The 27,949-nt window shown below is 38.2% G+C and overlaps 1 protein-coding gene across 4 annotated transcripts; it reads left to right on the top strand.

Annotated features, from left to right (window-relative positions):
* Positions 1-9,246: 9,246 nt before the first annotated feature.
* Positions 9,247-27,917, top strand: PACRGL (parkin coregulated like). Of its 4 annotated transcripts, none has more exons than XM_036853205.1 (10): positions 9,247-9,387; positions 13,114-13,181; positions 13,298-13,452; positions 15,813-15,880; positions 16,634-16,724; positions 19,482-19,616; positions 20,091-20,198; positions 23,769-23,849; positions 26,508-26,604; positions 27,607-27,917. In XM_036853205.1, exons 1-9 carry the CDS (start codon positions 9,308-9,310, stop codon positions 26,562-26,564), a joined length of 843 nt encoding a protein of 280 aa, XP_036709100.1. In that variant the 5' UTR covers positions 9,247-9,307; the 3' UTR covers positions 26,565-26,604; positions 27,607-27,917. The 4 variants fall into 4 exon arrangements, with proteins under 4 accessions (XP_036709100.1, XP_036709099.1, XP_036709098.1 ...); XM_036853204.1 differs by lacking the exon at positions 27,607-27,917 and adding an exon at positions 27,403-27,600; XM_036853203.1 differs by lacking the exon at positions 27,607-27,917 and having other exon boundaries at positions 26,508-27,263.
* Positions 27,918-27,949: the final 32 nt, after the last annotated feature.

Below are 27,949 nucleotides of genomic sequence, written 5' to 3'. Positions count from 1 at the left end.
ATGTTCTTTGGATTGCTTCATTATTGATATTCTCCAAATCTTCACCATTTATCTTATCAAAGATCTTGGAGCATTTTAAATTCAGAATTTTGCCTCTGAAAAGGTTTTAAAAACTAGTAGGTAGTATTATTCATGTCTCACTTGATTTCTAATCTTAGCTCTACTTTGTAATCAGACCATCACTGAAAGAACATTATAAACCACACTGAATGATTTATACAGGCTGGACAAGTCTAGTGGTAAATAGAATCCAAAGGGGCAAGCAGTGATACAATTCAAATACTGGGCCTCCAAGAAAATTTCTTACAGGGACCTTTTTTCTTTACTTTCAGGTAAAATTCTCCGGAGAAAGAATCTTTTCTAACATTTGCAAGCCCTACTAGTGTTCTTGGGTGCAGGAATGATGAAAAGGCAAATGGTCTATTATGTGTGGTCAAAACAGTTTTTCAAAGCTGCTCAGCAGATGTATTATGTTACGGTCATTTCCCTCCACTTATTATTTGGTCAAGATAAGCACTCCCAGTCAATGCTGATTGCATTTAGCCAGACCATATTTTTTGTCCACTTTTCAGTGCAGATCCTATTTCCTGCTTTTAACCATACAGATATATGACAATAAAGAAAATAATTTTGCCAGCAATTGAATTACAATATGTGTTTGGTTCTCCATTAATACACCTCTATCTTGTTCAACATTTTCAGTAAATAGCCTTTATATTTGTCCTCTCTTCAGTTTGCCAGCTGACAATAGAAAACATTAACTGGGGTTGAAGGCCATGAAGGCAAAAAAATGAGAGAGAGAAAGAGAGAGATGGTTAGTCAGCACCATCTAGTGTCTAAAACTTAAAATTTAATCAGAGTTTTTGGATCTTCCTTTCCCTGCAGCATACTAGAGAAATGAATAAATGCTGGTGGTATTTTATCTAGTATTTTATTTTATTTTTTAAATTTAAAATTTTTTTAATTTTATTTAATTTACTTTTTTATACAGCAGTTTCTTATTAGTTATCCATTTTATACATATTAGTGTATATATGTCAATTCCAATCTCCCAATTCATTCCACCACCCCCCCCTTATCTAGTATTTTAAAATATTTTGATTCTTTAAAAAACTTGAATAAAAGTTCTAATGTATAATAAACACATTAAATTTAAATTTATTTTAACTCCACTATTCATGGCTCAACCATAGCAAGTCAGGTAAGATTATCTACGTGGAGCAAACAGTAAAACCAAGAATTATCAATTATCTGGTTATCTTCTCAGCGAAGACAGCTATTCAAGAAAGTTTCATCCTAAACATATTTGACGTTAATTAGAAAATATATAGACATCACTGATGAAGCTAACTTGGTTATTTGTCTTCACTCTGTTCTTTGAACTTACTCAATTTATTCCAGCACTGATCTCTTTCTTTAAACCAATGTGGGATCTAGGGACCAAATTCGACCAGTGCCTCTCAACACACAGCAAGTATTTTTGAGATTGTGGAGTTGAGAGCTAGAGATTTGGATCACAGAGTAACTATGTTATAGAGCTTTGGTAATGCTTTTCAAGGCTGCTCTGTTGGACTATGAGAAATTACTCCACAGCATGGAGAAATCTACTGTATTATTCTCCAAAGAGACAGAACCCACAGGATGTGTTAATATATAGAAATATTTATCTTAAGAACTTGGCTGACACAGTTTTGGAGACTAGCAAGATTAAAATCTGCTGGGTGGACCAGCAGGCTGGAGACCAGGAGAGAGCCATGTTGCAGTTCAAGTCCAAAGACTGTTGACCACAGAATTTCCTCTTGCTCAGGGGAGGTCATTCTATTCTACTGGGGCCTTCGACTGACTGGACGAGGCCCACCCACATTATAGAGAGCAATCTGCTTTACTCAAAGTCCACTAATATAAATGTTAATCTCATCCAAAATCATCTTTACAGAAACATCTGGAATACTAGTTGACCATATACATAGATATTGTGGCCCAGCCAAGTTGAGAGACAAGATGAACCATCGCATCAGGTGAAGTGTGCAAAGGGAAAAATAAAGAATAAGGGAGAATTTGGAAAAGTTTTAAAACCTGCTTATTATTCACGTCAATCAAATGATTGCTTTCGGTCAGAGGTTCTAAACAGCATCTTTATTTGGCACCAACACTTCAGGCACATTGGATCTGTGACGTCATGTTGCCCAAGTAGCAGAATGACCTACAAGGCAGCCTGGACCAGTTGCAGAGCCTTCTCTTGTTCTGGGCCCCACTCAAAACACGCAGCTTTTCAGTTCACTCAGTAAATGGTTTAGAGTAACACATGCAAATGACAAATAAGTTGCCTTCAAAATGCAAAGAGGCCCAGTAGGCATTGTGCCTATTTTGGGGTTGTAAGAGGGGTTAGATACAACTTACCCTTCACCTTAGAAGGAATATCTCGACATGTCCCATGCTATTGAATCCCTGGAAATTTCACAGACGTGGAGGCCCATGCATTTTATTTAGGTTAATTTCCCACACTCTGACAAGCAAATGCCTTCCCAATAAGCTTAAAGTAGTTGCTACTTTTTGTTCATTAGGTCCAATCAGTATAATAATATCAATGTAATAGATCAGCGTGATACCTTGTGGAAGGGAAAGGTGATCAAGGTTCTTGCAGAATAAATTATGACAGAGGGCTGGAGAGTTGATATATCCCTGGCATACGACAGTGAAGGTGTATTGCTGACTTGGCCAGCTAAAAGCAAACTGCTTCTGGTGGGCCTATGGACAGATGTGGAGAAAAGAACATTTGCCAGATCAGAAGCTGCAAACCCGGGGATGTGTTTATGTCCTCAAGCAATGAAACTATTTCTGGTCTAGCAACTACAATAAGACAATAGGAATCACCACCTGGTTAAGTGTATGATAACCCACTTTCTCCAAGATCCATCTGTTTTCCGCATAGGCCACATAGGTGAATTGAATGAGGATGTGGTGAGAACCATCACCGCTACATAATTTAAGTCCTCGATGGTGGCATTAATCTCTGCCATTCCTCCAGGAATGTGGTACTGATTGTGCTTTACTAGTTTCCTAGGTTGAGGCTGTTCTAGTGGCTTCCACTTGGCCTTTTCTACTATAATAACCCTCTCTCCACAGGTCAGAGAATGACTGTGGAAATTCTGGCAGTGTCTGAGTGTGTCTATTCTAATCATGCATTCTGGGATTGGAGAAATAACCAATAATGGTTTGGGAGGTTCATTGGGGCCACAATGGGCAGATCCGAGCTAAAACTCCATTGATCACCTGACCTCTATAAGCCCCTACTCTCACCTGGTGGAACACAGTGACATTTGGCTCTCCTGGAATCAATTCAGTTCAGAGCCAGCGTCCAGTAGTCTTTGAGAAGTATGATTATTTCTTTTTCCCCAGTGACTTTTACAATCACCCTGGTAAAAGGCCATAGGTCTCTTTGGGAGAAGACTTGGAGAGTGACTAACAGTTTAGATTTTTGCAAGAGGATTCATCCACCCTTTCATTCAAGGGGTTCTGCGTCTGTAAACTTCCTCAAGCTTGGGAATTTGTTGAGGGGCTGTTACTCTCTCGGTACTGGTGATTCAAGTTAAGTTTCTGTTCACTTGACCTATAAACACTTCCACTTATACAGAGTTGTAAGAATTGAACTGCCCATCTATGTTCTGCTAGGGACACCATCATCAACAGCCAGTGCCATAGGTCTCTGTGAGTCAGACTATTCTCATTACTGCTTTGACTCTAATGTCCACGTGACAACCACACCCGCCTTATCTTTGGTGATTAAATGTGGACAGTCTCTGCCACCCTGAGATCCATTTTATCCCCATTATATTTAGGGACCCAACTTTAGTGGCAGCAGTTTCCACTCTAATTTCTGACCTACAAAGAGTGACCACAGATCTCTTCAAGGATGCTGGGCTCTGCTCACAAATTTATTTCTCTAATTTATGGTGAAAACTACCTTCCACTTGGCCTAGTGGCTTCCACCACCCTCCTAAGGCTGGGTAAGCAGGTCTCACATGGTAAATTCACTCTAATGTTCCAATATCCCTAAGCCTTTGGATACTTTCTGCTACAGTATAACAAGGCCGTTCTGGCATTTCAACTGCATCTACTGTAGGCCACCTTTTGGCTCATGTTTCAACCAACCCACCAAATAGAGCCTTTTCTGGCCCCTCAAATTACAACCAGATTCAAGAAATAGCCCTACAGTTAAGTGAGCAGTGTTTTTATTTTCTTTCCCAATGAAACTATTAGTTAGTTAATCCAACAATTATTTATTGAGTAGTGAAATGTGCACTTTGATCATACAGTCTGCTTTTAGGAAGAAACAGCAAAATTTATTCAGTGCCTTCTGTGTGTTTTGTCTGGATAATAACATTTTTATATCACATAATATTTTCACTCAAGAGCCTGTTGTCTTTTGTGCATTTTTTTTTCATGATCTGTAATCTATTTCAATAAAAGGCTTACTTTTGAAAAGTTTAGACTTCTTAATTATTATTTGCTGCTGTGTTGATTTTAAATGTTATCACTCTGATCCAAGCCTACAATCATTTTTTATATTTACATTCTTATAAATTTTATTCACATCTTGCCTCTTTTGACAATTCTTTTAAAAATCTCCTTTGCTGAATTCAGGTCCCACAGACAAAATATAACTGTTAGTACATCTTCTATGCCTAAACTATTTGGGGGTTTTCTTGACAGCTCTGGGCAACACCAAGTGGTTGCTTTCTCATGTTAGTAAGGAAGATACAAGAAAAAAAGTTAGTATCTCCAGATTTTTAATTAGGTCAACGCCAGAGTACAAAAAAACATTAACAAAACAAAAAGAGAGTCTCAACTCCTTCTGGGTTAATTATACACATGTAATTCCAAAATGTTGTCAATATAAACATATTTCAGCAATTGTGTTACTCTCAGTCTGCAAAGAAGCCAACTTAAGTTCATATGTGCAAAGACTGGCATACTTGTCAACAAATTGATTTGTTTTTTCCAAAAGAAATATTTTGTTTCCAGGTTTAATATAACTTCAGCAGAAGACAATCATACACACATTATAGGATGAATTAGAGGGCTCTGAGGATTCTTCTTTGCTCTTGTATTAGCTTGGTAGGACTGCCATAACAAGCTTGGTAGCTCAAAGCAATAGGAATTTATTGTCTCATGGCTCTGGAGGCTATAAGTGTGAAATCAAGGTGTCAGCAGGGTGGGTCTTTCTGAGGCCTTGAGGGAGAATCTGTGCCATGCCTCTCTCCTAGCTTCTAGTGGCTTGCTAGAAATCTTTGGTGTTTCTTGGCTTCTGCTGAATCACCCAGTCTCTGCCTTCATCTTCACATGGTGTTCTCCTTGTGTGTATATCTGGGTCCGAATTTCCTCTTTTTATAAGGACACCAGACATATTGGATTAGGGGCCCACCTTACTCCAGTCTGACCTCCTCTTAAATAATTACATCTTCAACAACCCTATTTCCAAATACGATCACATTCTGAGGTACTGGGGGTTAGTATTTCAACATATAAATTTTGAAGGGATAAAATTCAACCCATAACAGCCTGAATGTTCATAATATGTTCTTACCCTCAGTGTAATATTTGACTAAATCACTATAAAATTATTATGCATTGTACCTCAGTGAAGATTTCCATTCTCCTTCACTCCAGTGTTGTGGGTTTTATAATACTTTAACAGGAAACACTTTTAATCGTCAAGAGGCAGTTTCTGCTTCTCCCTCACCCGTGCCTAAATCAGTGCCTTTTAAGCTGTAAAGTACATTTCCTTATCTGGGGAATCTTGGTGAAATGCGAAGTCTGATTCAGTAGACCTGGGGTGGGGCCTGAGATTCTTTATTTCTAACAAGTGCCTAGATGATGATGATCTGAAAACCACACCATGAGTAGCAAGAACATAAAGATACCTCCACTAGCCACGGATCAGAAATTAAGTCAAAAGTCCAAAACAAACAAACAAAACAATTGCCTCAGCGAAAGACTGTACCAGATAGCCTTAACCATTGATGTTATAGAGAATGAAGTGGTGTGAACAGGTTTTCCATTATAACCTGACATCATCACCATGGACACCTGTCAGAGGGTAGAGAAAGCTAAAGTCAGGGCTTTCCATTTCTTTTAGCCCTGTTGCAAATGATTTTATGAAAGAAGAATCATTAACCCAAGATCAGCAGAGCAAGAATTAATTACCTAGGACTTAATGAACTGATTTAATAGTGGCTAATTTTCTACTTTCTAATAGACATATGAGAAACCCATTCCTTTCCTGTCTATCTCTAGCCTTCAATTTAATAGGCTATATTTGAACTAAGTGGGATGAAAAACTCTTTACATGGTATATTATTCTGACTTGCACCTCGGAACAAAAAATATCCTATAAAAGATCCCAAAATGGGTTATAAACTAATATAATAAAAATGTTTCTGCAAAAATAATATCTTCAGCTATAGTATTTTATGCTTATTGCCTCAGGAAGGCGGATGTCATCATAAAAAGAAACTGACAAAAGTCAAATTTTTGGCTTTGAAGTTTCCAAAACCAAGTTCAATGATCAGTCATTATTTGGAAGATTTGGAAGAATAAGTCATAATTCAGAGTCAAGGTCCAGATCTGAGTGCAAAGAGACAGTGTCTTTTGATTCATATTTCGCTTGTGAATTTTTCTTAACTACCTGTATTTAGTCACCAAGCATTTTAAAGAAAATATCAGAGGTATTATTGGCTTGTCTTAATTCCTTTAAAGAAACTCTGTTCCTTTTTGTACAAATTACAGACCAACTGATCATCCCTAATCATTACTTGCCCTCCCCACCCTCCCTATGGTCCCAAATGCAACCCACAGGGCATGGGGGCTTTGCTGATGCCAGGCTACACAGATCAGCTTTCCAGAGTATACAGCAGGGTGGAGAAGGGTATAGAGTAAATCCGTAGGGACACAGGGGAGATATATATGGCACATTCTGTCTTTTTATGTTATTTGCCATATTGTTGAACACATAGGTCAGCCTTCCTCCCCTTCTCCCTCTCTCTCTCCAAAAAAAGAACCTTGAAAAATTAAACCTTGGAACCTGAACAGAATTAGGAGACAGAAGCTCACTACCAGCTCTCTGTTTCTCACACAGTGCACGCTCTCCCTGGAGCGCCTCATCTACTCCTATAGCCTCACTTACTGTGTATATGAGACAGGCTGGGACCTGGAGCCTGGGACACTTTGCTGCAGTGCTTGCACCTGGACAAACGTCTCCTCCAGCAACAAAATACAAAGAAACTGTAAGGGACTAAAAATAACTACATGTATGCGCAGTTGGGGTAAATTATGGACAACAAGATACAAAAAGACCAAAAACCCACACAGCACCAACCAGGGGGGGATGGGCAGACCACCTAAACCACCCCTGCCCCTAACAGACCCACCTCTTACCCTCACCCTGTGTAAGGAACAAGTTCACTCCCCTCAGGGAGTGAGCAAGGGAAACCGTTACTTGTTCTGCTCCCTCCTGCTGCAGGAGGAACCCCAACAAAGACTTGCCTGAATTTCTTGTCTGGCCTCATCAATTTCTATTGATTAAGGAGGCCAAGAACCCTGGTCGGTAACGTATGTGCTGATGACTTTAAAATCCACAGCTCACCCAGCTCTTGCCTCTCCACTCTAGATGGGCATATCTGCCGTCTGGGCAGCTACACCTGGATGTCTCACAGCCTTCCCAAATTACTATGTCCAAGAAAGTATCCACCATTTACTGCATAATATCCAGACCAAGTCACAAAGACAGTGGACCTGTTTTTTCTGTTGTTGTTGTTGTTTGTTTTTTAATTTTTCTAAAATGAAGTAGAAAGTCTTACAAGAACCCTGTTATGATGAGGAAATTAAGGCTAAGAGGGGTTAAATGACTTGCAGAAGACCTCACAGCTGAGAAGCAAAGGAGCTGGGTTTCCAACCTACACAGCCTAACTTCAGAACATGTGCTCTTCACTTCTCTTCAGTATTGAACACGGATTATTCTTACTCTCCAGGCAGAGGGGCTAAAAGGTCATGAGCTAGGTGCTGCCAAGTCTGCCATTGTAGATGCTAGGAGTGAAGAAGGGGAGAAGGTGATACAATAAGTCTTGGAGAAGAGGGATTATAAGGTGATAATAGCTAAGAAATAGGATTTTTTTTCTTAAAAAATTACTTAAACATGCATTGGGCTAGATATTGGGGATAGAAAAGTAATGGAGACAATTTCAGTCTAGTGGAGAAGATAGGTAAATACAGTATAATGAAATTTAGAAGTTAAGATAGACTTGTATGCAAGGTTCACAGAACATTAGAGAAATTAGATACGCATAGAATTCATTCGTTCATTGCATTTATTTAGAGTATTTCCTGAGTCCCCACTGTATTGTGCTAGAAGCTGGAGAAACAAAATGGAAAAAGGTACAGTCCTTGTCCTGAAGAAACTCACAGCCTAGTGAAGATGCTTCTGAGGCAGCAATTCAGGTACAAAGAATGGAGCTACAAGGGCAGGGAAGGATTACACTGCCTGCAGCGTTCAGACGATGCCAACTGTATAGTTAGCTATTACCTGAGCGAAAAGTTAAGACCATGACTTGACAACAGAAGAGGACACTAGAAAGGAACACAGTGGACAGGTCTGAAAGGGCTTGGGTTTTTTACTATGACAACCCAAACTGCTTTTGGTGCAATCGCCAGGGTACACGCATTTTCCTGCAGTATCCGTTTTATTAAAATAATCTGGAGTACAAAAACACACTTTAAAAAAATATGGATGTATTATGTAGTTGACTGCAACAGCATATAGTAAGATATGACAGGAAGGAAATTCCACATATGGGCAGGCAGATGGCTCTCTCCGCAGAAGAGTCTGGGGCGGGAGTTCACGGTGGTCCTCAGCTCTCAGAGAGTTTAGGGCAAGATACTTGGAGAACATCGAGTTAAGAGTGCGAGAGAAACGTACGAGTTAAATACACGGACTGCGGAGAGGGTGCGGCGCAGGTACAAGGAACCTGTGCTCTCCTCTGTTCTTTGGCTCTATCGTTCCTAAAATACCCTCCACCAGGAGACCCTTTGTCACCGGAGACAGAGCTCCTAGCTCGCGAGCTTCCCTTTCAACACCCGGCGCCTCGTTGCCAGGGCAACCCTTTCCCGCCTGGCGTGCCTCTGTGACCTCCCTGCTATTGGCTTAGAGGACGCAGCGTGCGTCTGATGTCACTGCACGGCGCCGCGAGATCCGGGAATGCTGCGAAACCTCATTTCCCGGGTCCTCGGCGGCTGGTGGCGGGACCTGTAGATGTTGGCCCAGCGGGCGCTGGGCAAAAGCCCCACGTTGGGTGGCGGCTGGTGTGCAGATCGCGGCGGGAGAGAGGCGCGGTAGGAACGGGTCGTTGGAGCCGTGAGCCGCGCAGGTGCGGGAATCCGTGGTGCCGCCCTCATTCTCTCGGCGCAGGAGGCTTCCTTTCTGGCCTGTTGCTATGGCCGCCGGACCACGTTGCTAAGGAGCCTGGAGCTGGTCGGGCTTTGGCCGAGAGTTGCCTTGTCGGCCTTATATGAAACTGGCCGCCTATCCCCCACTCTCCCCGACGTTTTTAAAAAAACAAAAAAAAAACCCAACTTTTTCTCCATTTTTTTCTCTCCATGTCCTCCTCATTTTCTAACTTTGACAACATCCCGGCTCTGAACTGGTCTTAGGTATTTGGCAATGTGTGGTGTTGGAGGCGGAGAGGCTAGGAAAATGGAAAGAAGATATTAAGACCCTTAATACTGGCTCTTTGGATTTACAGTACTTTATGGTGAAAAGGATTGGGATAGGTGAATATTGGGCTGTGTCGCTGTTCTTTGGAATTTGAAGGAGTTTTAGAGATGGAGCTCATCTTCTTTTGTGGGGCTTCTATTACACTTTTGGAACTTCCCAAACACCAGATTAGAGAGTAGGAAAAACAAAAGTGGCCTCTGCCTCTGAGAATTTGCCAGATAGTTTAGTGCAGTGGTCTCAAAGCCGAGTGTGGGAAGAAAGTGCATGTGGGAAAAGAAATAGGATATATGAGCTGTCCAAAACAATGAAAAAAGAGTACGCTTTCCTGGCATTGACCCAGATGCCTATAATCCTTGTAGATGACCTGTAGCATCTAAGGAAACCTAAGGTAAAAATGAGGGGTCCACAGTGGGGCCCTCCTTGGTTTGTTTGCTCTCTGATTGCTGTGACATAGTTTAGGTGTTGGGGTTAAGTGGATTTATGGATTCTAGTGTCTATTTAGGATTTTTATATTGTTTTGTAAAAGATTGAGGGGTGTCCGTTGCAATATTTAGAACACAAAATAGTTCTTACTTTTTCACTTCCTCCCACCATTAGCCCTTTACATCACCGTCCACATGTTATTTAACCAAAAAGCACTCAAAAGAATTTAGTGTAAGATGAATTAAGCTTTTTTCCCTTTACAAACAGCCTATGCTCTGGGTTTGCTGTCAGTGGTATGCTGCGAGGTGGATATTATTTTTAAAAATTGAGTACACTTCATTTGTAAAGTAAAGGGTGATACTTTTAACAGTAACTGAAAAACTAATTGTTTTGGAAAGAAACTAACAGGGTGTTTTGGAAGTGGACAGAGAAATGTTTGCATCATTGTGTGTGTGTATGTTTTGATATTGTTGCTGAAAATTACATAATTGTATTACACATAAAAACTGTCCTGTATACTTAAAACCTTTGGAAGCTCAATTTTCTAACATGTTTTTCAAATGAAGAGTTTCAGTGGCTTTTTGAACTTACTCAAAATATAACGTAGCACTTTCGTGTTAGTGCCTTACAGAAACAGCTATTTGACATAAAAGGAGATAGAAATTGAGTCATTCTAACAACAACTTTTGCAGAATTGGAAGGTAATATTGAAAAATGTGCATCATGATTTGACACGGCGAATGCTATTTTTCTGTTTGTAAGTAGGTATCTTTGTGATGCATCTTTTTCAGATATGACAGCTATTACAATTAACAACCAGAAAAAAAAAAACTGAACTTAAATCAGGTCTTCAAATTGATAGCACAAGTATTAAACCAAATTTTTCAAAAAGGAGAAAACATAATTTAGTTACATTGACCCCCACTATTATTAGTAATACTAATACTAAAAACATTTTGTACCATTATAAAGAAAATGACAATAGCTAAACTCATATAGTACTTCCTATGTGCCAACTACTTTTCCAGAGTCTTCATCTACTTTTAGAGTAGCTAGTTACTGTAATTATCCCCAGTTATAGACTTGAGGAAACTCAAATTTCCTTGACACAGATTTTTTTTTTATTAAACAGAAACTTAGATCATATTGTTCCCCATCAGGAGTTCTCAAAACAGAGACCAGGTGCAACAGTAAATACTTGTTGAATAATCACTGAAGTGCAATATAAGGTTGACGTAATTAAAGCCTGCCTTAGCTTATCTTAGAATATTATCTGACAAATTTAATGAGCTAATTACCATATTTCTAGAAAATGCCTTAGGGGTGAATGTGAAGTGTAATATTGGGAAGTAACTCATCTGCTGGTAGTAGGATGAGAAAATTACATCAGTGTATTAAATCAAGAAAGTTGAAATTTAAAATTATTCTGTGTACAGAAATAATCTTATGTTTAGTTTATCTTTACAAGGTACTTTGGTCACATCGTATTTGAAATATTTGGGGGCTGAATGTTATTACATGGAGCTTTGTCCTCCTTGTGAAGATTTCTAATTTGTCAAGTAAATTAAAATAATCTCATGTTAGTACTCCTTTAAGAAGGCATCAGCATTTATCCTGGAGAAAACCAAGGAGTTATGACCCATGTCCTCAAATATTTGAAAAGCTGTCATTTGGAAGTGGAAGAAGATTTCACCTGTGTTGCCTTAAGAGAAGAACTTACAGATCTTTTAGAAAAATAATTATATTAAAGACTTAAAGTGGGAAGTGCTCTAATGGAAGAATAATTGGAGCGTCATGTACGTGGGGGAATGGAGTAATCAAATAGAAATAAGAAGAAGGAAGCAGTACATAAATCAGAGTGCTATGGATATGGACATTTGAGAAACAAGATCAGGAAAGGCTGCATGGCACTTGGGATTGGAGCTAGACCTAGAAATACCAGCAGGCAGTTGAGTGTATGAGTCTGAGTGTTGTGGTGGAAGATTCCTTGAAATAATTTGATTAGGCAGGAAATCAAGGGCTATGAATTAGAGCCCTCCCATTAGCAGAAAAGAGGGAATTGTGAAAGAGGGAGAAGTGAACCACCATTCACTGGATAAGCAACTTTATATATTATCTTATTTAACCTTCAATAGCAGCCTTGATAGGTTTGTATTATCTCCCCCATTTTCATAGGTCAAGAAGTCAAGGCTCAGAGAGATTAAATAATCTGCTTAAATTCTTAAACATATAATTGGTAGAGATGAGATGCAGACCCAGATCTGAGCCCAAAGCTCCTTCTACCTTGTCACACCACACTGATCACATCTGTAGGGCTGAGTGTAGGAAACGGAAGAAAAGGAGACAACAGTGATCCTAAATTTTTCAGCCGGGGGGCCAGAAAACTGGTTGTCCCTTGAATTAACAAGAGGTTCATAACTTCAGTGTGATAACTTCAGTTTTGGTTACGTTCAGTTTAGGGAACTTATGGTACATTTAGTAGGAGAGTTCATTTTGTCACTGGAAAAGTAGGACCTGTTACGCAGATGTTAACATTTGGAACTTTGGAAATATGGAGGCCAGAGAAGGTGAAGACAATATGGGACATGCCAACCACTTTTTCCAGAAATCTGGTCTGCATTTTCTGAATATAGCCAGAGGATTACAATTGAGTTTCTAAATGTATATTTTGACTGTTTGAATGGAAAAATGCATATTTTTATACATCTTACTTTCTTACAGATGGTTTTTAGTTTACTGTTATCGATATTGAAGTTGATATAATTTCATATTTTCTTATTGGGCTTTCAGGTATTTTGTTCCATACCATACCTTTTTTGTGGTTCTTTTACTGTATTTCCTACTCTGTTCTGTTTGGTCTTTATATTGTTAATGAATCCTCCTCTCCAAAAAAGTTGAAATCAAGTTTCATCTATCTGCAGGAGTAAAAGAGAAGCAATGCAGAAATCCGAGTGCCATAGAAGTGTACAGTTAAGAAACAGAGTGACAGGTACAGAATGTTGCTTTTAAATGAAGAGGTAAATTTTGTTAATGACACATTCTGTTATACTGATGGATGCAGGATGAGCTTTCACCTCTTCCTTGTTGATTTCTGTTTTTTTGCAGATAACTGTGATCAAAGGACATCATCAAGTGCACAAATAAAACATAGGACTGCAGTTCAACAAAGGAAATCCTCCTCGTCAACCAGTTCTCCAGAATCTGCAAGAAAACTTCATCCTCGACCAAGTGATAAACTTAACCCTAAAACAATTAACCCTGTAGGTACAAAAGAGATTCCTGACTCAGTAGATTTCCCAAGTAATAGACATTTTATTGAGCCATTCTGAATGCTATCCCAAGTTCTTTTGTTTGTTAGTTTTAAGCTAGTGGTGAAGGAAGGCATATGGTAATCATGATGAAGAATGGAGATAATGATGTGAGCGTGGAAGTGAGACGGTGTAAAGTAAAAACTAGCTTTGGTATATCCTATCACATTCATGGATGAGTATTGTGGAGTATAAAATAAATTGCATATCAGCTTTCTTTTTTTTTCTTTACTATGGTTATTGTACTTCCTAATATCAATGAATAAACTTGTATTCAATTGCCATAGGGTGAATTACAGGCTTCTATAGTTGCATAAAGTCTCTGACCATTTGTCTATCATCTATAAATGAGCTCCACTAGAATTCTTAACTACAGTCCTAGTTTTCTTTTGCCTTCTCACAGCAATTTAATCACATTTAGCAAACATAAGATTCATGTACATAAAAGTGCGTAATTGTAAGTTTCTAGATCACTTTGTCCAAAAAGTGAACACATTTGTGCTCCAACACCAGATGGTGTCTGGCCCAGCCTTACATAGGGTAAGATGATAATGGTTTCAGCCTTTAAAGGGGATTATGAGAGTGGCTGAGACATGGACTTTGATGGCAGGTAAAATATGGCAGATACTTAAGTAAGGATACAATGAACTATCCAAGGGCAGAAGGAGATTTTCTGACTTTATAAAAAGAAAATGGAAGATAGTTTAAGCTTCTATGTTCCTTCACTTCTTTCTGTAATTTGCAGTGTCAAGGAAATCAAACACGTGAAAAATGCCCTGATATCTCTGTGCTCTTGCTTCCTTTTCTCATATTTCGTTGAGGGAGTTTATGGTGACACTTCAATTTTCTTCCTTACTTTAAAGAAAAACTTTAGTAATATTTAGTGGCCCTAGTCTAAATTTTATTAAAAATTAAGGAAAGCTTTGGGAAATAATTTAACGATTTGACTTGAGAATAGGGTATATTAGAAAAGACCATGTCTAAGATATGTAAAAACTCCTGATCCAAAGCAAATCAGTTGGAAGTCGGGATAGTGGTTACCTTTGGGAGAAAAGGTGGGAAGGGGTTGGAAAGGCACCGGTAACATTCAGGTTTTCCACCTGAGTGTTGGTACACAGGTGTATTCACTTTTTGAGAATTCACTGATCTATACACAGTTTTTAAGACTTATATTTTTCTTAGCAGGAATTATAATTAGATAAATGAAACGTTAGTATTGCTGTGAATTGTCACACAGAACATAGATTGAGCTTTGTAAATTAATCTTTTATTATAATATTATATTTTAATGAAATGTCATTTATGTATTTTTACTTAAAACATATGTGTTTTTCCAGAGGAAAAAGGGTTCGTTCTAAACTTAGACTTTTACGTACATTTTAAAATTACTGAATGTGACTTTAAGAAGTTTTTTTAGCTAGTTGTATCTTTAAAATAGGTTAGTAAGTTTATATTTTGTAATTTAGACAGCTATGTTTCATTTGATTATGTTCAAAGTACCATGTGGTAAAATATTTACTTGCTGTGCCTAAATTCTTAAGCCTCTGATCATTTATATTGAAATTATGTATGCTGCGATTGTTTAACTGTTGTGATTGATCATCTTTTAAATTGTCTTTGAGAGTGCATATAGAATTAATTTAGTCATAAAATAATTATATAGAAAAACTGAAAGTTGTGAAGTTATATATCTAAGCAGACACATCCGGGCATGTGTTTGTGAGAGTCTTGCTCTGTCTTCAACTCTGTCACTCCTGTTCATCCCAAGCCTTTGATTTTTATTGAAGCACAAAACCAGATTGGAGAAATTACAGGTTCTCTGACCATCCAAGACCGTCCATATTTGAGTGGGGGAGAAGTAGGAGATGTGTGGGAGGTTGAAAACACATTATACTTTCCCTGTACACCTTTTCTCCATTTAGTCCTCACTTTGAATGGTCCCAGTGGGGAAGGGGTGGAAAGATGTTATTATCTTTATTGTATTTGTTTATAGTATTTATATTTAAAAATTTTTATCTATAGTATATTTATTTTATATATGGTTTCAGCTACCTTCAAGCCTTCTGAAACAAGTTAAGGGTAAAAGGAAATATACAAAGTGCGTTTGTGGTTGTGGTTTCAGTATTGAGAGGATTGATCATTTTTCTTAGCCATTTTTCTGAGTAGAATGATGTTGTACTTGATATGAGTGTGGTGGCTTGAAAGTCAGGGTGTCCATCTGCCTTTGACCGCAGCAGGATTGAAGTTGATTAGGTATCACAAAGTGGAGGTGATAGTAATATTTATTGTATTCTTGTCATTTTTTATTTCAGTTTGGTGAACAGTCACGAGCTCCTTCTGCATTTGCAGCTATTTACTCTAAGGGAGGTGTTCCTTGCAGGTAAAATCAGTACAAGTTATAATTGACCGTATTATTCAAAATAATTGAGTAAAATCAATACAGTTTTCAGTTTAAAGTTTGAAAGTTTTATTTACTAGGGGGGTTGAAATAATGGTGACTTATTCATACTTTGGCTGTTGGATTGGTATAGATCCTGGGACATTGTTGAAGAAAATCATTTTAATTCCAAAATAGAATTACTGATAGAGCTACAGTAAACCACCAAATAATTTAAGAAATTGAATGAACCAGTTTCGAAAACAATTTAAGCATTCATAGGCTTGGGCAAATTTCAAATAAATAATCCTTTTTTGTTCGTGAACTGGAAGTTGACAATTTAATGAAATTGTTTCATTATTTTTTTAATTATACTTCAAAAATCAAAGATTTACAATTTTATTTATTGAAATTATATTTCTTAATGAGTAATATAGCTGTTTTTGTTTACTTTTGATGCAGTTCTTGTAGCCGTCTTGGATAGAGATCAAAACTATTTTAAAGCAAACAATGCAGGTTACTAATAGAGTGATATCATTTTAAGATTTCGCTACCAAGAAACATTAATTTCTTCTAAGTATAACCAGTTTTAGCCTGTTATAGATGATAGAAAATTTTGTTTTCATTGTGGAAAGAATAATCAAAACATTCTTTGTGTTGTTCTAAAGTTAAAGAAATGTAGTTTTTAGTGGTATTTTCAGATTTGGAGGGCTAGGAGTGAAAAATAAGCTCAGGAAGCATTCTTTTATATTCTAGATTGGTCCATGGTTCAGTAAAACACAGGTTACAGTGGGAGTGTCCTCCTGAAAAGCTTCCATTTGATCCTCTTCTTATTACTTTAGCTGAGGTAAATACTCTATCTTTCCTAAATGTTTATGGAAAACAAATTTTTTAAATTGTGTTAAATGTTATTTTGTAACTCATCAGTAAATACTTTTGAAATAAAAGCCAAACAACAGTATTAAAGCACCACATTCTCTTAGGAACTAATTATGATTGGTATATGTTTATTAAACTGTTTAAACAGTTTAATAAACATGAAATTAATCTGCACAGGTATTTGTAGATAAGTGGATAAAATATTCATATTTAATTTTAAAAAAAGTTCTTGGAATCAAATTGAGTTAGTCATATCAGGAGAATATCACTGGTTTGAACTTATATTGCATCAGATAACAATTACTGGTTGGTCTGTCTTTATAGAAGCAGGCACCTTTAATATGATATGTTTCTTAGGGAACTGATATTACCTACCTAATGTTCTTTGGGAGAATTCTCTGGGCCATTGCCTGCTGGTACATTTTAAGTAGAATATCATGGAGATGGTTTTTGTAGAGGATTTTAGAAAAACTTCTGATAGATTCCTTTATATTATTTAACATTTGTGTCAGAAAACAGTTGGCATAGTATTAACTTGAAGAGAGTCAGTGATATCTCCTGTGAATTTTATTATTTATAAATGTATAGAGTTAGAGTCAGCAGTTGAGAAGTGAATTAACCAGTTGTACTTAACCTTTGAGATACTTGTCTTCTTTAAGAGTTAAGGATCATTTTTGTTGTTGTTGATGTTAAGAAAGACAGCAAGAGCTTCGATGGTATTAATCTGAATTGGCAGTGCCTGTAGGATAAGTCATACAATAATAAGTAATCTAAATAAAATGTGATACAGAAAAAACTCAAGCTTCTTTTCTTCATTTAAAGAAACATTTGCTTTTCCTGTAAAACTAGTGGGGAGGGCCAGGTGGTGGCAAAACAGAAAAGTAGATGATTGTGCTGATTGAGATTTCTTAATTATAGTGAATCCTTAGAATTTCTAGTTCCTCCTTTAGTTTTCCAAGTATACTTACTCTTTTAAATGGACATAACAGTTACTACTGAAGACTGCCGAATTTTCTTAGGTCTCAGCTTTTCTTAATTTGTACCTCAGCTTGCAGAAGGTATTTTGGTGTAATAAACAGTGCATTTTTATGGGTAGCCTATTTTGAAATTAAATTTTAATCAGTCTCTTAAACTTGGTATTGAAAACTAAAGATGTTCTAATATTTCATTAGTTCTTTTTTAAACTTTTTATATATGGTAGCAAACAATTTTTTAGATGAATCAAAACTATAGTGATACCTTTGAAAACATACTCTAGCTAATCACAAGGAATGGGGAGTGCTTTAACTTGGGGAGTCCCCAAAGGGACTCTGAGTTTAGTTTAGACCTCATAAAGTCAGTCTTTTAAATACCCCATTTTCCAAACACCAATGCTTTTATTTCTGTACTGGGTAAACTCCACTCATTGAATAATGGGGAAGTAGTGACAGAACCACCACTATTTAAATCCATTTCATCTCTTGACCTGAGATTCCTCATCTCTAAAATGAAAAGGATAGGGGTGCTCCTAAGACCATAGAACCTGTGTTCCAAAATGGTGCTGGTGTGCTTGGCGTCATAGTTTTCAAAAGCATGACAGCATCTAGGAGAAGAAGTGTTTCATCACCGTTTGGAAGCAGATAGTTTGGTCTCAAGGACAAATTGTTTGAAAATTAGTATTTTTAGGCCTGACCCTGCAGCTGGTTATAGTTATTCCAGATAGTAATTAGTCAAACTGAGGGAATGTTGCCATTGCTTTCTTTTTTTTTTTTTTTTAACATCTTTATTGGAGTATAATTGCTTTACAATGGTGTGTTAGTTTGTGCTGTATAACAAAGCGAATCAGCTATACATAAACATATATTCCCATATCTCCTCCCTCTTGCGTCTCCCTCCCACCCTCCCTATCTCACCCCTCTAGGTTTCTTTCTTTGTTTTATCTTTTCAAAAAAGGTACCTATTTTATCCTGACTCAAAGTGATCAGTTAAATCAAAAGACTACTGTCTAATTGTTCCTAATGCATTTGGGGTGAAAGGCATAGTGAGAAATGATTTACACTTTTTTTTTCTTTCATATTTTTGTTTGACATTCTGATGTTAAAAATGGTGTTTCATATCTTACAATGCATTTTAAACATAGTATAAGGTTTGTCTTAGTATTTAAATATGAAGGAAATATAATATTTTAGAAAGTCATTAAACAAGTTGCAAAATCACCTTTAAGATAAGGGGTCCAGTAATTTTGCATTCATAAAGTGGAGTTTATTAACATACATTTTAGACTAATTTGCTCTGATTTCAGGCAGTGTTTGGGAGTATATACAACACGTTTTTAGTGTCCTAGTGAGATTTTTTTCCTTCTCTTTATTTCTTTTTATTTCTTTCCTCTCCCTCCCATCCTCCTTCCTCTTTTATCTCTGTTTTCTTTTTTCCTTTGTTTTCTTTTTCTTTATTTCTTTTACTTTACCTTGCTTCTCCTTTGATTTTTCCTGTTCCTTTTATTTTTTTCTTATTCTTTTTCTTTTCCTTTCCTTCTTTTCTTGGTTAGAGATCCCTCCTGTCTCATGTATGTCCTGTGTTCCACAATTTCTTAGTTTAATTGAAATTGTAATTACTGAAATTATATTTCACAAAGAGGAAAACAATAATAATAAAACTTGATTTTTACTTACACAAGTAAGGATTAATTTTTTTGGTGTTAGCATCACTAAATGGGTAGTAAATCATGTTGTCTTTGTTTTGGCAGGGTCTGAGAGAGACTAAGCATCCATACACCTTTGTGTCAAAGGAGGGTTTTAGAGAATTACTTTTGGTCACAGGTGCTCTTGAAAAAGCTGTGCCTTTGCTTCCTAGACTGATTCCTGTGCTGAAGGCAGCTCTGGTATGTTCTTTATTCCTTTAGACTTTCTGTGGTACATTTAGAATATTTTATGTCTTTTTTTCTTTCAAATTATATGCAAATTTGTTCTTTACCTGTGATTTTGATGTGTGTGCAGAATTAGGCCACTGTTATTCAGGGCCAGGTGATTACTTACTGGAAGACACCTTGGGAGGATGTACTAAAGGTAAAAAGGGACATCTTGAGTAATTAGAGAAAATAATGAACCTCAAATCAGTCTTTCTGTAGGCTACAACGTATTTTAATTAATGTTTCAGTCAAGCCAAATTTGGTTTTTGCTTCTAGATGTCCTGCAGTAAAGGTTATGTTTTAAATTCTGGGTTTGGCTGATTATCTTCTAGGACTGAATGTTCAATCTCTTTTTCTCTACCTGCTTGCCCCTTCTCCTTACCCATCCTTCCTTTTGCCCTCTTTCTGTCCCTGCCTGTGCACCCCTAACCACCCAACCCTCCCCAGGTCCACTTGGATGGTGAAGTGTTTGAAAGAGGGTTGAATGCTCTGGTCCAGTTAAGTGTCGTTGTTGGCCCTTCTCTAAATGACCATCTGAAACATCTGCTTACAAGTGTAAGTACTGAAAAGATTAGAGAGGGATTGTGTATATGTGTCTCTTCCTGATGTAATGGCTTCAAAGTAATCATTAAAATGATTCAAAACGTTAAGAAAACCTTATCATCCTAACCAAAAAATATAGACGTCAGACCTAGTTGTTCATAAAATATTTTTACTAATGGACATGGAAAGCATCTACATGAGCAAATTTAGAGTTGTAATCAAAGTAAGCAGAAGTTGAATGGACAAAAATTAATGAACAGTGTGAGGACTTCATGCCTATGTGGATTGGCTCTGAATTATAAGCAGGGCTTATACGTATTCTTGTGGAATTGGATATTGCCAAAGTGATGTTTTTCATCTTTTTTCTTTTTCTTTGTTTCACACTGTAAGTTTTTTAGTGAGTCTCTAGCATTCAGGATGAGGCATTTTCCTGTTAGGAGTAGTTTAACCATACCACAAACTTATATTGGGGTACTCTGCAGTTCAAGAGGTCCCCAGGACCACCCTTAGGTTGAACAATTTGCTGAAAGGACTCATGGGACTCAGAGAAGCTGTTGTTCAGTGTGCAGTTTATTACAGTGAAAGGATACAGATTGAAATCGGCCAAAGGAGGAGGTGCATGGAGCAGGGCTGAGAGAGACCAGGTGTGGAGCTTCCAGTTGTCGTCTCCCAGTGGAGCTGTGTGGCCAGTGCTTGCATGTTCCAGCAGTGACGTCTGGCATGATGCATGGAGTACTGCCAGCACGGGAAGCTCACCTGAGCCTGGGTGTCCAGGGTTCTCATTAGAAGTTTGTCACGTGGCATCACGGCCTGCCTGCCTGGTTGACCTTGGTCTCCAGCCTCTAGAAGTTGAGCTGACACCTTGTGGCCCGAGGCCCCCACTTAAATCACTTTTGTTAGCATTGACTATCTGGTGTGGCCCAAGGCCGCAGGTAAACAAAGACACTCTTATCTGGAAGGACCTTCCAGGAGCTTCAAGCTTTCCATCCAGGAGCCAGGGGCAAGGACCAAACCTTTCTTTATGCAGAGTTAATCCTTTACTGCACCCACTGAAAGAAAGATTAAAGTCCTGGCTGGGATAAGCTGTAGCTAGGATTTCTCTGCATGCATCCTTCTGTAGTTCACAGCAGAGACATCTATGTTGATCATAGTTCCACTTTTTTCTTGGACCCATCCACCTGAGAGATCCTAGAAGTGTATTTTTTCTTCTTATTCTGCAGATAGACTAATACACCCCAGGAACCACCTGGCTAAGCCTATGGAAAGAAGGGGTGGTGGTGAAAGTAGGGGTGCTGTGCTTAGAAATGGTAGGAGGTAGAGTCTCACCATGGGTCTGGTGGGGAGAAGACAGAGTGAGACCAGCCTCTCAAACGTTAACATATGAGGAGCCTTGGGACCGAGGGAGGAGAATCCTGGCAGACACTTGCTTGTCACCCTCAGGCCAGCGGGCTGGGTGTGGCTGACTAGCTGCAGGAACTTCACGGTAACATGTAGAGCGGCTCATTGTAGATTGATCGCTTCCTTCAGACATTCAGCGGCTCAACATGAATCTGCTGCTCTCTGCCCTCCCATTTTGCGTCAGGTGTCATGTGAGGCACAGGGAATGTAATGCTGAACAAAACCAGATATGCCCCCTGTCCTTGTGGAGGCTGGGTTTTGTTTGGGGGAGAAATAAGCAGCAAGGGCATCCTCTGAGAGAATTGGGGTGAGGTGAAGAGGAAGCGACGTGGAGAGAAGAGGATCCTTCCCCCAGCTGGAAGCCGAGCTTCCGAAACAGCCTCCCATTCCTGCCCAGTGTGGCGGAGGGAAAAGACCAGATCAACGGTTAAACTATTTTCTTTTTCTTTTAAGGGACAGTAGCATTAATCTTCGGTCAGTCACATTCCTCCCCACAGCTCCGCTTTTCCTAAGACAAGGGCTGACTGAAAGGACCTCTTCCCTTCCTGGAGTGGCAACACTTTGGGGACACCTAGCTACCACACTGGCCTTCTCACCGCAGTGGGATTCCACAGAGGAGAGATCCTTGGAAACAGGACAGGTGGAGGTTTGTCCCTGGTCTGTTAGCTACACACCATGAGGACAGCTGAGGCGCTAGATGCTCCCTCCTTCCCTCCCCTCCCCTCATCCACCACCCCCTTCAGCCAGAAAGGCTCCACTTTCATGTCTCATGAACTTCTACATTAGATGTTTATTTGAAGAAAGGACTCTTCTTCTAGAAAAAGAATTTCAAAACCAGTTACTGAACCTATATACAACTGATTTTCTTCATATGTGAAATAAGTTGTATCCTTTCTGAGCTTCAACTCTGGAGACTGTCCACTGACCCTAGGGCAGCAATCCTCAAACTTGAAGGAAGAAAGAAAGAAGTCACCTGGGAATCTTGCTAAATGTGCAGAACCTGGGCCTTTGTCCTGAGATTCTGATAAAGGAATTTATGGGGTGGGACCAAGAATCTGTGCTTTGTAAGTGGGCATCTGTGGTGATTCTGATGGTGGTGGTTCATTGTTCGTCCTGCACTCCCCTGCCCGAGAACATGGTCTCGAAGAAAGCAAACTTAAGATCTATAAGAGGTGCCTTTTCTGTTCATCCCCAGGATGTTGCTAAGCCCTGTCTGTCCTCTCTTTTAGAGTTGCTTTTCTCACCTTTTTTATCTTTCTGGGAGTCTCTTCTGACCCTCCCTAACCTTTGATGACCTGCTGAAAGGACCCGTTACTCAGTGCTCAGTGGTGGGAAGTATGCCGGGGTTACTCACAGATCTGGGAAGAGGAAGAACCAGAAACCTACTCTAGGACAGGGGCTTTATGTGTTTGATCAATGAGGAATTCTTGCCTGGGCTCCATTTTTATCCCCAGTAAGTGGATCCATGAGCAAGTCCTGCTGTAGCTGAAATGTTTAGGTCTTTGGGTGAGTGTTGCAGACACTTGGTGGGAGAACACAGTTATGAGTTGTGCTTGAGGGCCTGAATTGCACTGTTTCCCTCTTTGCTCTTGTTCTTGCTCACCTGTGCTCTCTCCCTTCTTAGCCAGAGCTCCACCTGTCCAAGGAGGCCCCTTCAGGACATAGCTGGCAGTGATAGGTGGTCTTGTGGTTTTTAGTGTGATTCTTTGCCTGCCACTGTTACTGAGTTATTCATGTAAATGCTCTGTTCTTTGTTGTCTCTTCCTTTTTTAACTGTAGGAAACACATGTGTTTTAGAAGCTTAGCTTTCCATCGTAGTCCTGCAGATGCTCTTGCAAATTACAGAATGGGAATGTATACAATTTCTTAGAAAACTTAACTCTGGAAAACTTACAGTATGCTAGTACTGTAGTAGATTTTGTAGGGTTGGTATTGTTTCAAATAACAGAAATCCATTTTTTTAAACAAATACAGTGGTGTCTATTATATGTAAATTTTAATGAGATGTTTCCTAAAAGAAGCCTTGAAATCTAAAACAAATTAAGTGGGGTTTATGTACTTACTATACAGTAAAGACTCAATGGTATTATTTCTAGTTAGCCTATTAGTGAAGTTTTACTTATGTTTATAGTGGATAGTGTTACTTTTTCAAATCATTTTGTTCCCTTAATCTTATTTGAAAAGCTTTCCAGGAGACTAAGGGACAAGAAATTCAAAGAACCAATCACCACTGCATTACAGAAGCTGGAGCAGAATGGTGGAAGTGTAAGTGAACATTATTCCCCATAAATCATACTTTTAAAAAATTTCAATTGTACTATGAAATTGACTCCATAACATATATTATCTCACTTCAGGCTCAAGTAACTGCGTGGAGTTGATATTATTATTCTCATTTTAGAGCTCAGAGTTTCTGTCTTGGCTAGGTCACACAGTTTTGTTTTGTTTTGTTTTTCTTAATTGAAGTATAGTTGATTAACAATGTTGTGTTAGTTTCAGGTGTACAGCACAGTGATTCAGTTATACATATATATATATATGTGTGTGTGTGTCTGTGTGTGTGTGTATGTACATCTTCTTTTTCAGATGCTTTTCCCTTATAGGTTATTGCAAAATATTGAGTATAGTTCCCTGTGCTATACAGTAGGTCACACAGTTTATAAGCATGAGGATTCAGACCCAGGTTAACGTAGGGCCTATGCACTTCACCGTGCTTACCGTACCGCACTCTGTGTAGTACAGCTGTACAGTTTTTTTATTTTGGTTGTATTTTGTATTTTGGATGTTTTTGCTTTGACCATTGGGAAGTTCAGAAAACAAAAGGATTAACTTAATTCATTGAAGAAAAAGTGTTATTTTTCCTTTCATTTGCCATCTTTTCTGTCCGAAAAATTTACAATCTGCCCATGATCGAAGATTGAAATGAGGTTCCCAGGTGGCTGCGTTGTTCTGTCTGGAAGGCTTGTGTGCTCGCTCGAACATGCTCCCGTGCACACAGAAGAATGATTCAGCTGACTAATCTAACTTGCAAGAAGGTGCAGAGCCGTGGGGGATTTCATTACTGTCTGTGTGTTGTCAAATAACTGGGTTAATTGAATTTTCATCACTTGAAAAAAGTGTTCAAATAATCTAGTCTTGGAAATATTTCCATAATGCAGTAATTCCACCATGTTTTGGAGATTACATTTAATCAGATCTTAATGATAGAGTTGCATGTGATTATCTTAACATTGTAGAACTTAGTTTCACTCTAGGTATTTGATTATAAAGAAAATTTGTGTGATCGATACAATCTTAAAACAGCAGATGTTTGAGTTTAAGCATTGCCTAAATTACTTAATTTGACCAATTTCAGTGACTTTTAAAACTGATTATATTCTTTTCATGATGAATGCCTAGAATAAAGTTTATGAGGAGGAAGTCAGTCCCTGGGCTACTAGATAATGAATTTCTTTGTTGTGTGTGGGTCTAGGCGGAGGGTTAGCCTTCTGACACGTTGTTGATATGTGCAGAATCATCCCGCAGTCAATCCAGTGTCCCTTCCCAGCAGAAAGGAGATTCTTCTTGCTTACAAATGTGTTGTTCTGAGAATTGGAATGCGAAATAATTTGCCCTTTCCTCTCTGTGAAATGCAAATAAACACATGCTAAATAACATGGCACGGCTCTTCAATCTGAAACTCCGCAGATGGTTTTCACACATCCTGTGCTGGTATGGGACATGGGCGATTAGAAAGGGGTGGGCCCAGCAGGCTAGATTTCTTGGGGGTGTGTGTGGAGGAGGGGATAGTTTTTGAGTAAATACAGGTTAGAAATAGCACACTAGGATTTGGAGGGGGAATACAGAGGATGTAGGTGACCAATCCCAGGGTCCCAGTGATAGCTAGCAAGGAAGTTCTCTTATTGCCACTCAATCTCATTAGTTTTTAATCATGCTAATACAGAATTTAAAAATATTTTGAAGTTATAAGGGCTATTAAGTATTGTTTATTCCCTCATACTTTTGCTCTTCTTTTTCCCCCTTCTAATGTCCTACATAATATTTTAGTAATAATTAATGTAATTGCAACAGGAAGTTTCAATCACATATCAAAGACTTCCCCTTGGCTTAATTATTATTGTGCTTGCTTTAGGTACTTTATAATCCATCATGAAATTAATGATGTTCTTTCCTTTCTAAAAACTTAAATGTTTACATCTTTCTCTTTCTTTAAATACTGGAGATGAGTCTTTATGAGAGATTCTTCTCAATATTATAGTTTCTCATTTCTTAGGGCTCACGTGTATCACAATGATGAAAAGACTCAACTTCTAGAGAAGCTAAAATATCAGTTACAGACAGCCAGTGTCATTTTCTTAGAACTAATCAGTTTGCTATCTGCCTTAAATTGAAATTGGTTCATTCTTAGCCTGATTTAATTTCCTTTTTAAATGATACACACATTAGTCTTGAAAAAGATACATACATATATGCATTCTGATCTTTATCGAGCAAGTAAGAACTTATTACCGGAGAGGTACTCTGTTGAGTATGTTTTAGACATTAAACTCATTTAATCTTCGCTACATCCCTCAGAGGTGGATTTTCGTTGTATCCCCCCATAAAGAGCTAGAAACTGAGGTGCAGAGAAGTAATTAGCCCCAGATTTGACAGTGAAGCGACTGGCAGAAGCTGGATGCAAGCACTGGTAGTCTGCTTCCTAACGACTTTTCTAGTTAAATATCTTTAAACCACAAAAAGAGACGACGTATATTTTATTTAACTCAGAAAAAAAGTTCTGTTTCTCATTCCATCATTCTGCTCCTATCCCATTGTGTATGTTTGGAGTTTTGAACACTTTTTTAGGCATGCTCCTGCAAATGTAGTACCTCTAGGGGGAACCCTACATGATCCTAATGAGGCTAAATTTTTTTCTGTTGACAGGGAAGCCTTACCATCATCAAGTCTAAAATTCCAACCTATTGCTCCATATACTGCTGAAGAAAGACCCCTGGTGACAGGTGTTAAACGCTGACCATGGGTATGCACGGAACCTTTTCAGAGTCACTTCACTTTATTCTTTTGTAAATCACAACCACCCTTCATTATTGCTGGCTTTAGAGGAGTATACACAATTCCACTGAATCATAGTACAAGTTATTAATTAAAAAAAAGAATGGTTAATGATGGAAAACTATTTAAAAAAAGTTCTATAATAGTACAATCTTGTGGGATTTATTTTTTCATATTTTTTATGGTTTGTGTGAGCAACAGTTATTTGGTTTACAGTGGATGTGTTTGTATATATTTTCTAGTGCCTTTTATATATAACATTTATACAGTTCGTGTGTAGCTGTGCACTTATTTTTAGACATTTTGCCATTTCCTGGGTTTTGTATTTATCAAGTCTATGAAAATTTCAAATAGTGGACAAACATTTGTGAATTCACTGTTAATTATTGTTTGTAAATATGTATTTTATAATGTAGAATGCTTGGAAATAATTTCGAGTATTCTAGTTTAAGAAAAAAATTTTTAATGTGTAAGTTCTCTTATAAGTATGGTTGTTTATTACAAATCATTAAAACTACCTAAACTCTAGGTATTAATTGTATTTAAGTAAATGTTATTTTTGTATTTCATAGTCTGAAAATACTGATATTCAGTACGTGAAGATACTCAGAAATTAAAATCTTAAAAGTCTTACATGTATTCAGTGATTTTGTTGTGCTTGCTTATGTTTAACAATTAATTCAGTTGAAAAAGCTTTTAAAGCATAATTTACAAGTGTAGTTCTGAATGTTGATGTGATAGAAGCTGATTCTGGATCATTCTACAGAGAAAGGAGTCGAGGGAGAGAAACATCTGGGCAGGAAGAGAGCCGTTAGGGACCCGACTAGCCACACCAAATCCAAGGCTGACAGACTTCTGAAGGGCTGGAGATCAGGGGCAGCAATATTCTGTCCCAGAAGCCTCGGAGAACGCCCTTTCTTTGCTCCACCCTCAGGTACTCAGAGTGATCTCTTTGTAATTCTCATTTCAGATCCAATCTCACAGATGTAACTTAAAATACAAGGACTTTCTGAAGAGTATTAACAGCAGAAATGCTCCTTCCCCCTCAGAGCTCCTGTCATTCCTGGTCCCCTGTCTGGCACACTCTCTCCTCAGGTGTCTACTCTTGTCACATCCTCAGGTCACATCAGCTCACATGCCTGCCTGCCCACTGGCCTTGCCCTGACTCCTCTTTCCTTGCACTTAGCTCCACCCAAAGACCGAGATCTCTACCGTTTAGAAAATGCCATAAGAAAAATGTAATGTTTTTAATCTAGTAATTATAAAATTTATTGAAATAAAGACCTGTAACATAGACAGTAGAGTTATAAACA

Source organism: Balaenoptera musculus, chromosome 5 (genome assembly GCF_009873245.2).
Source record: "Balaenoptera musculus isolate JJ_BM4_2016_0621 chromosome 5, mBalMus1.pri.v3, whole genome shotgun sequence".
NCBI lineage: Eukaryota > Metazoa > Chordata > Mammalia > Artiodactyla > Balaenopteridae > Balaenoptera > Balaenoptera musculus.
This window is presented reverse-complemented; position numbering and strand designations above follow the sequence as displayed.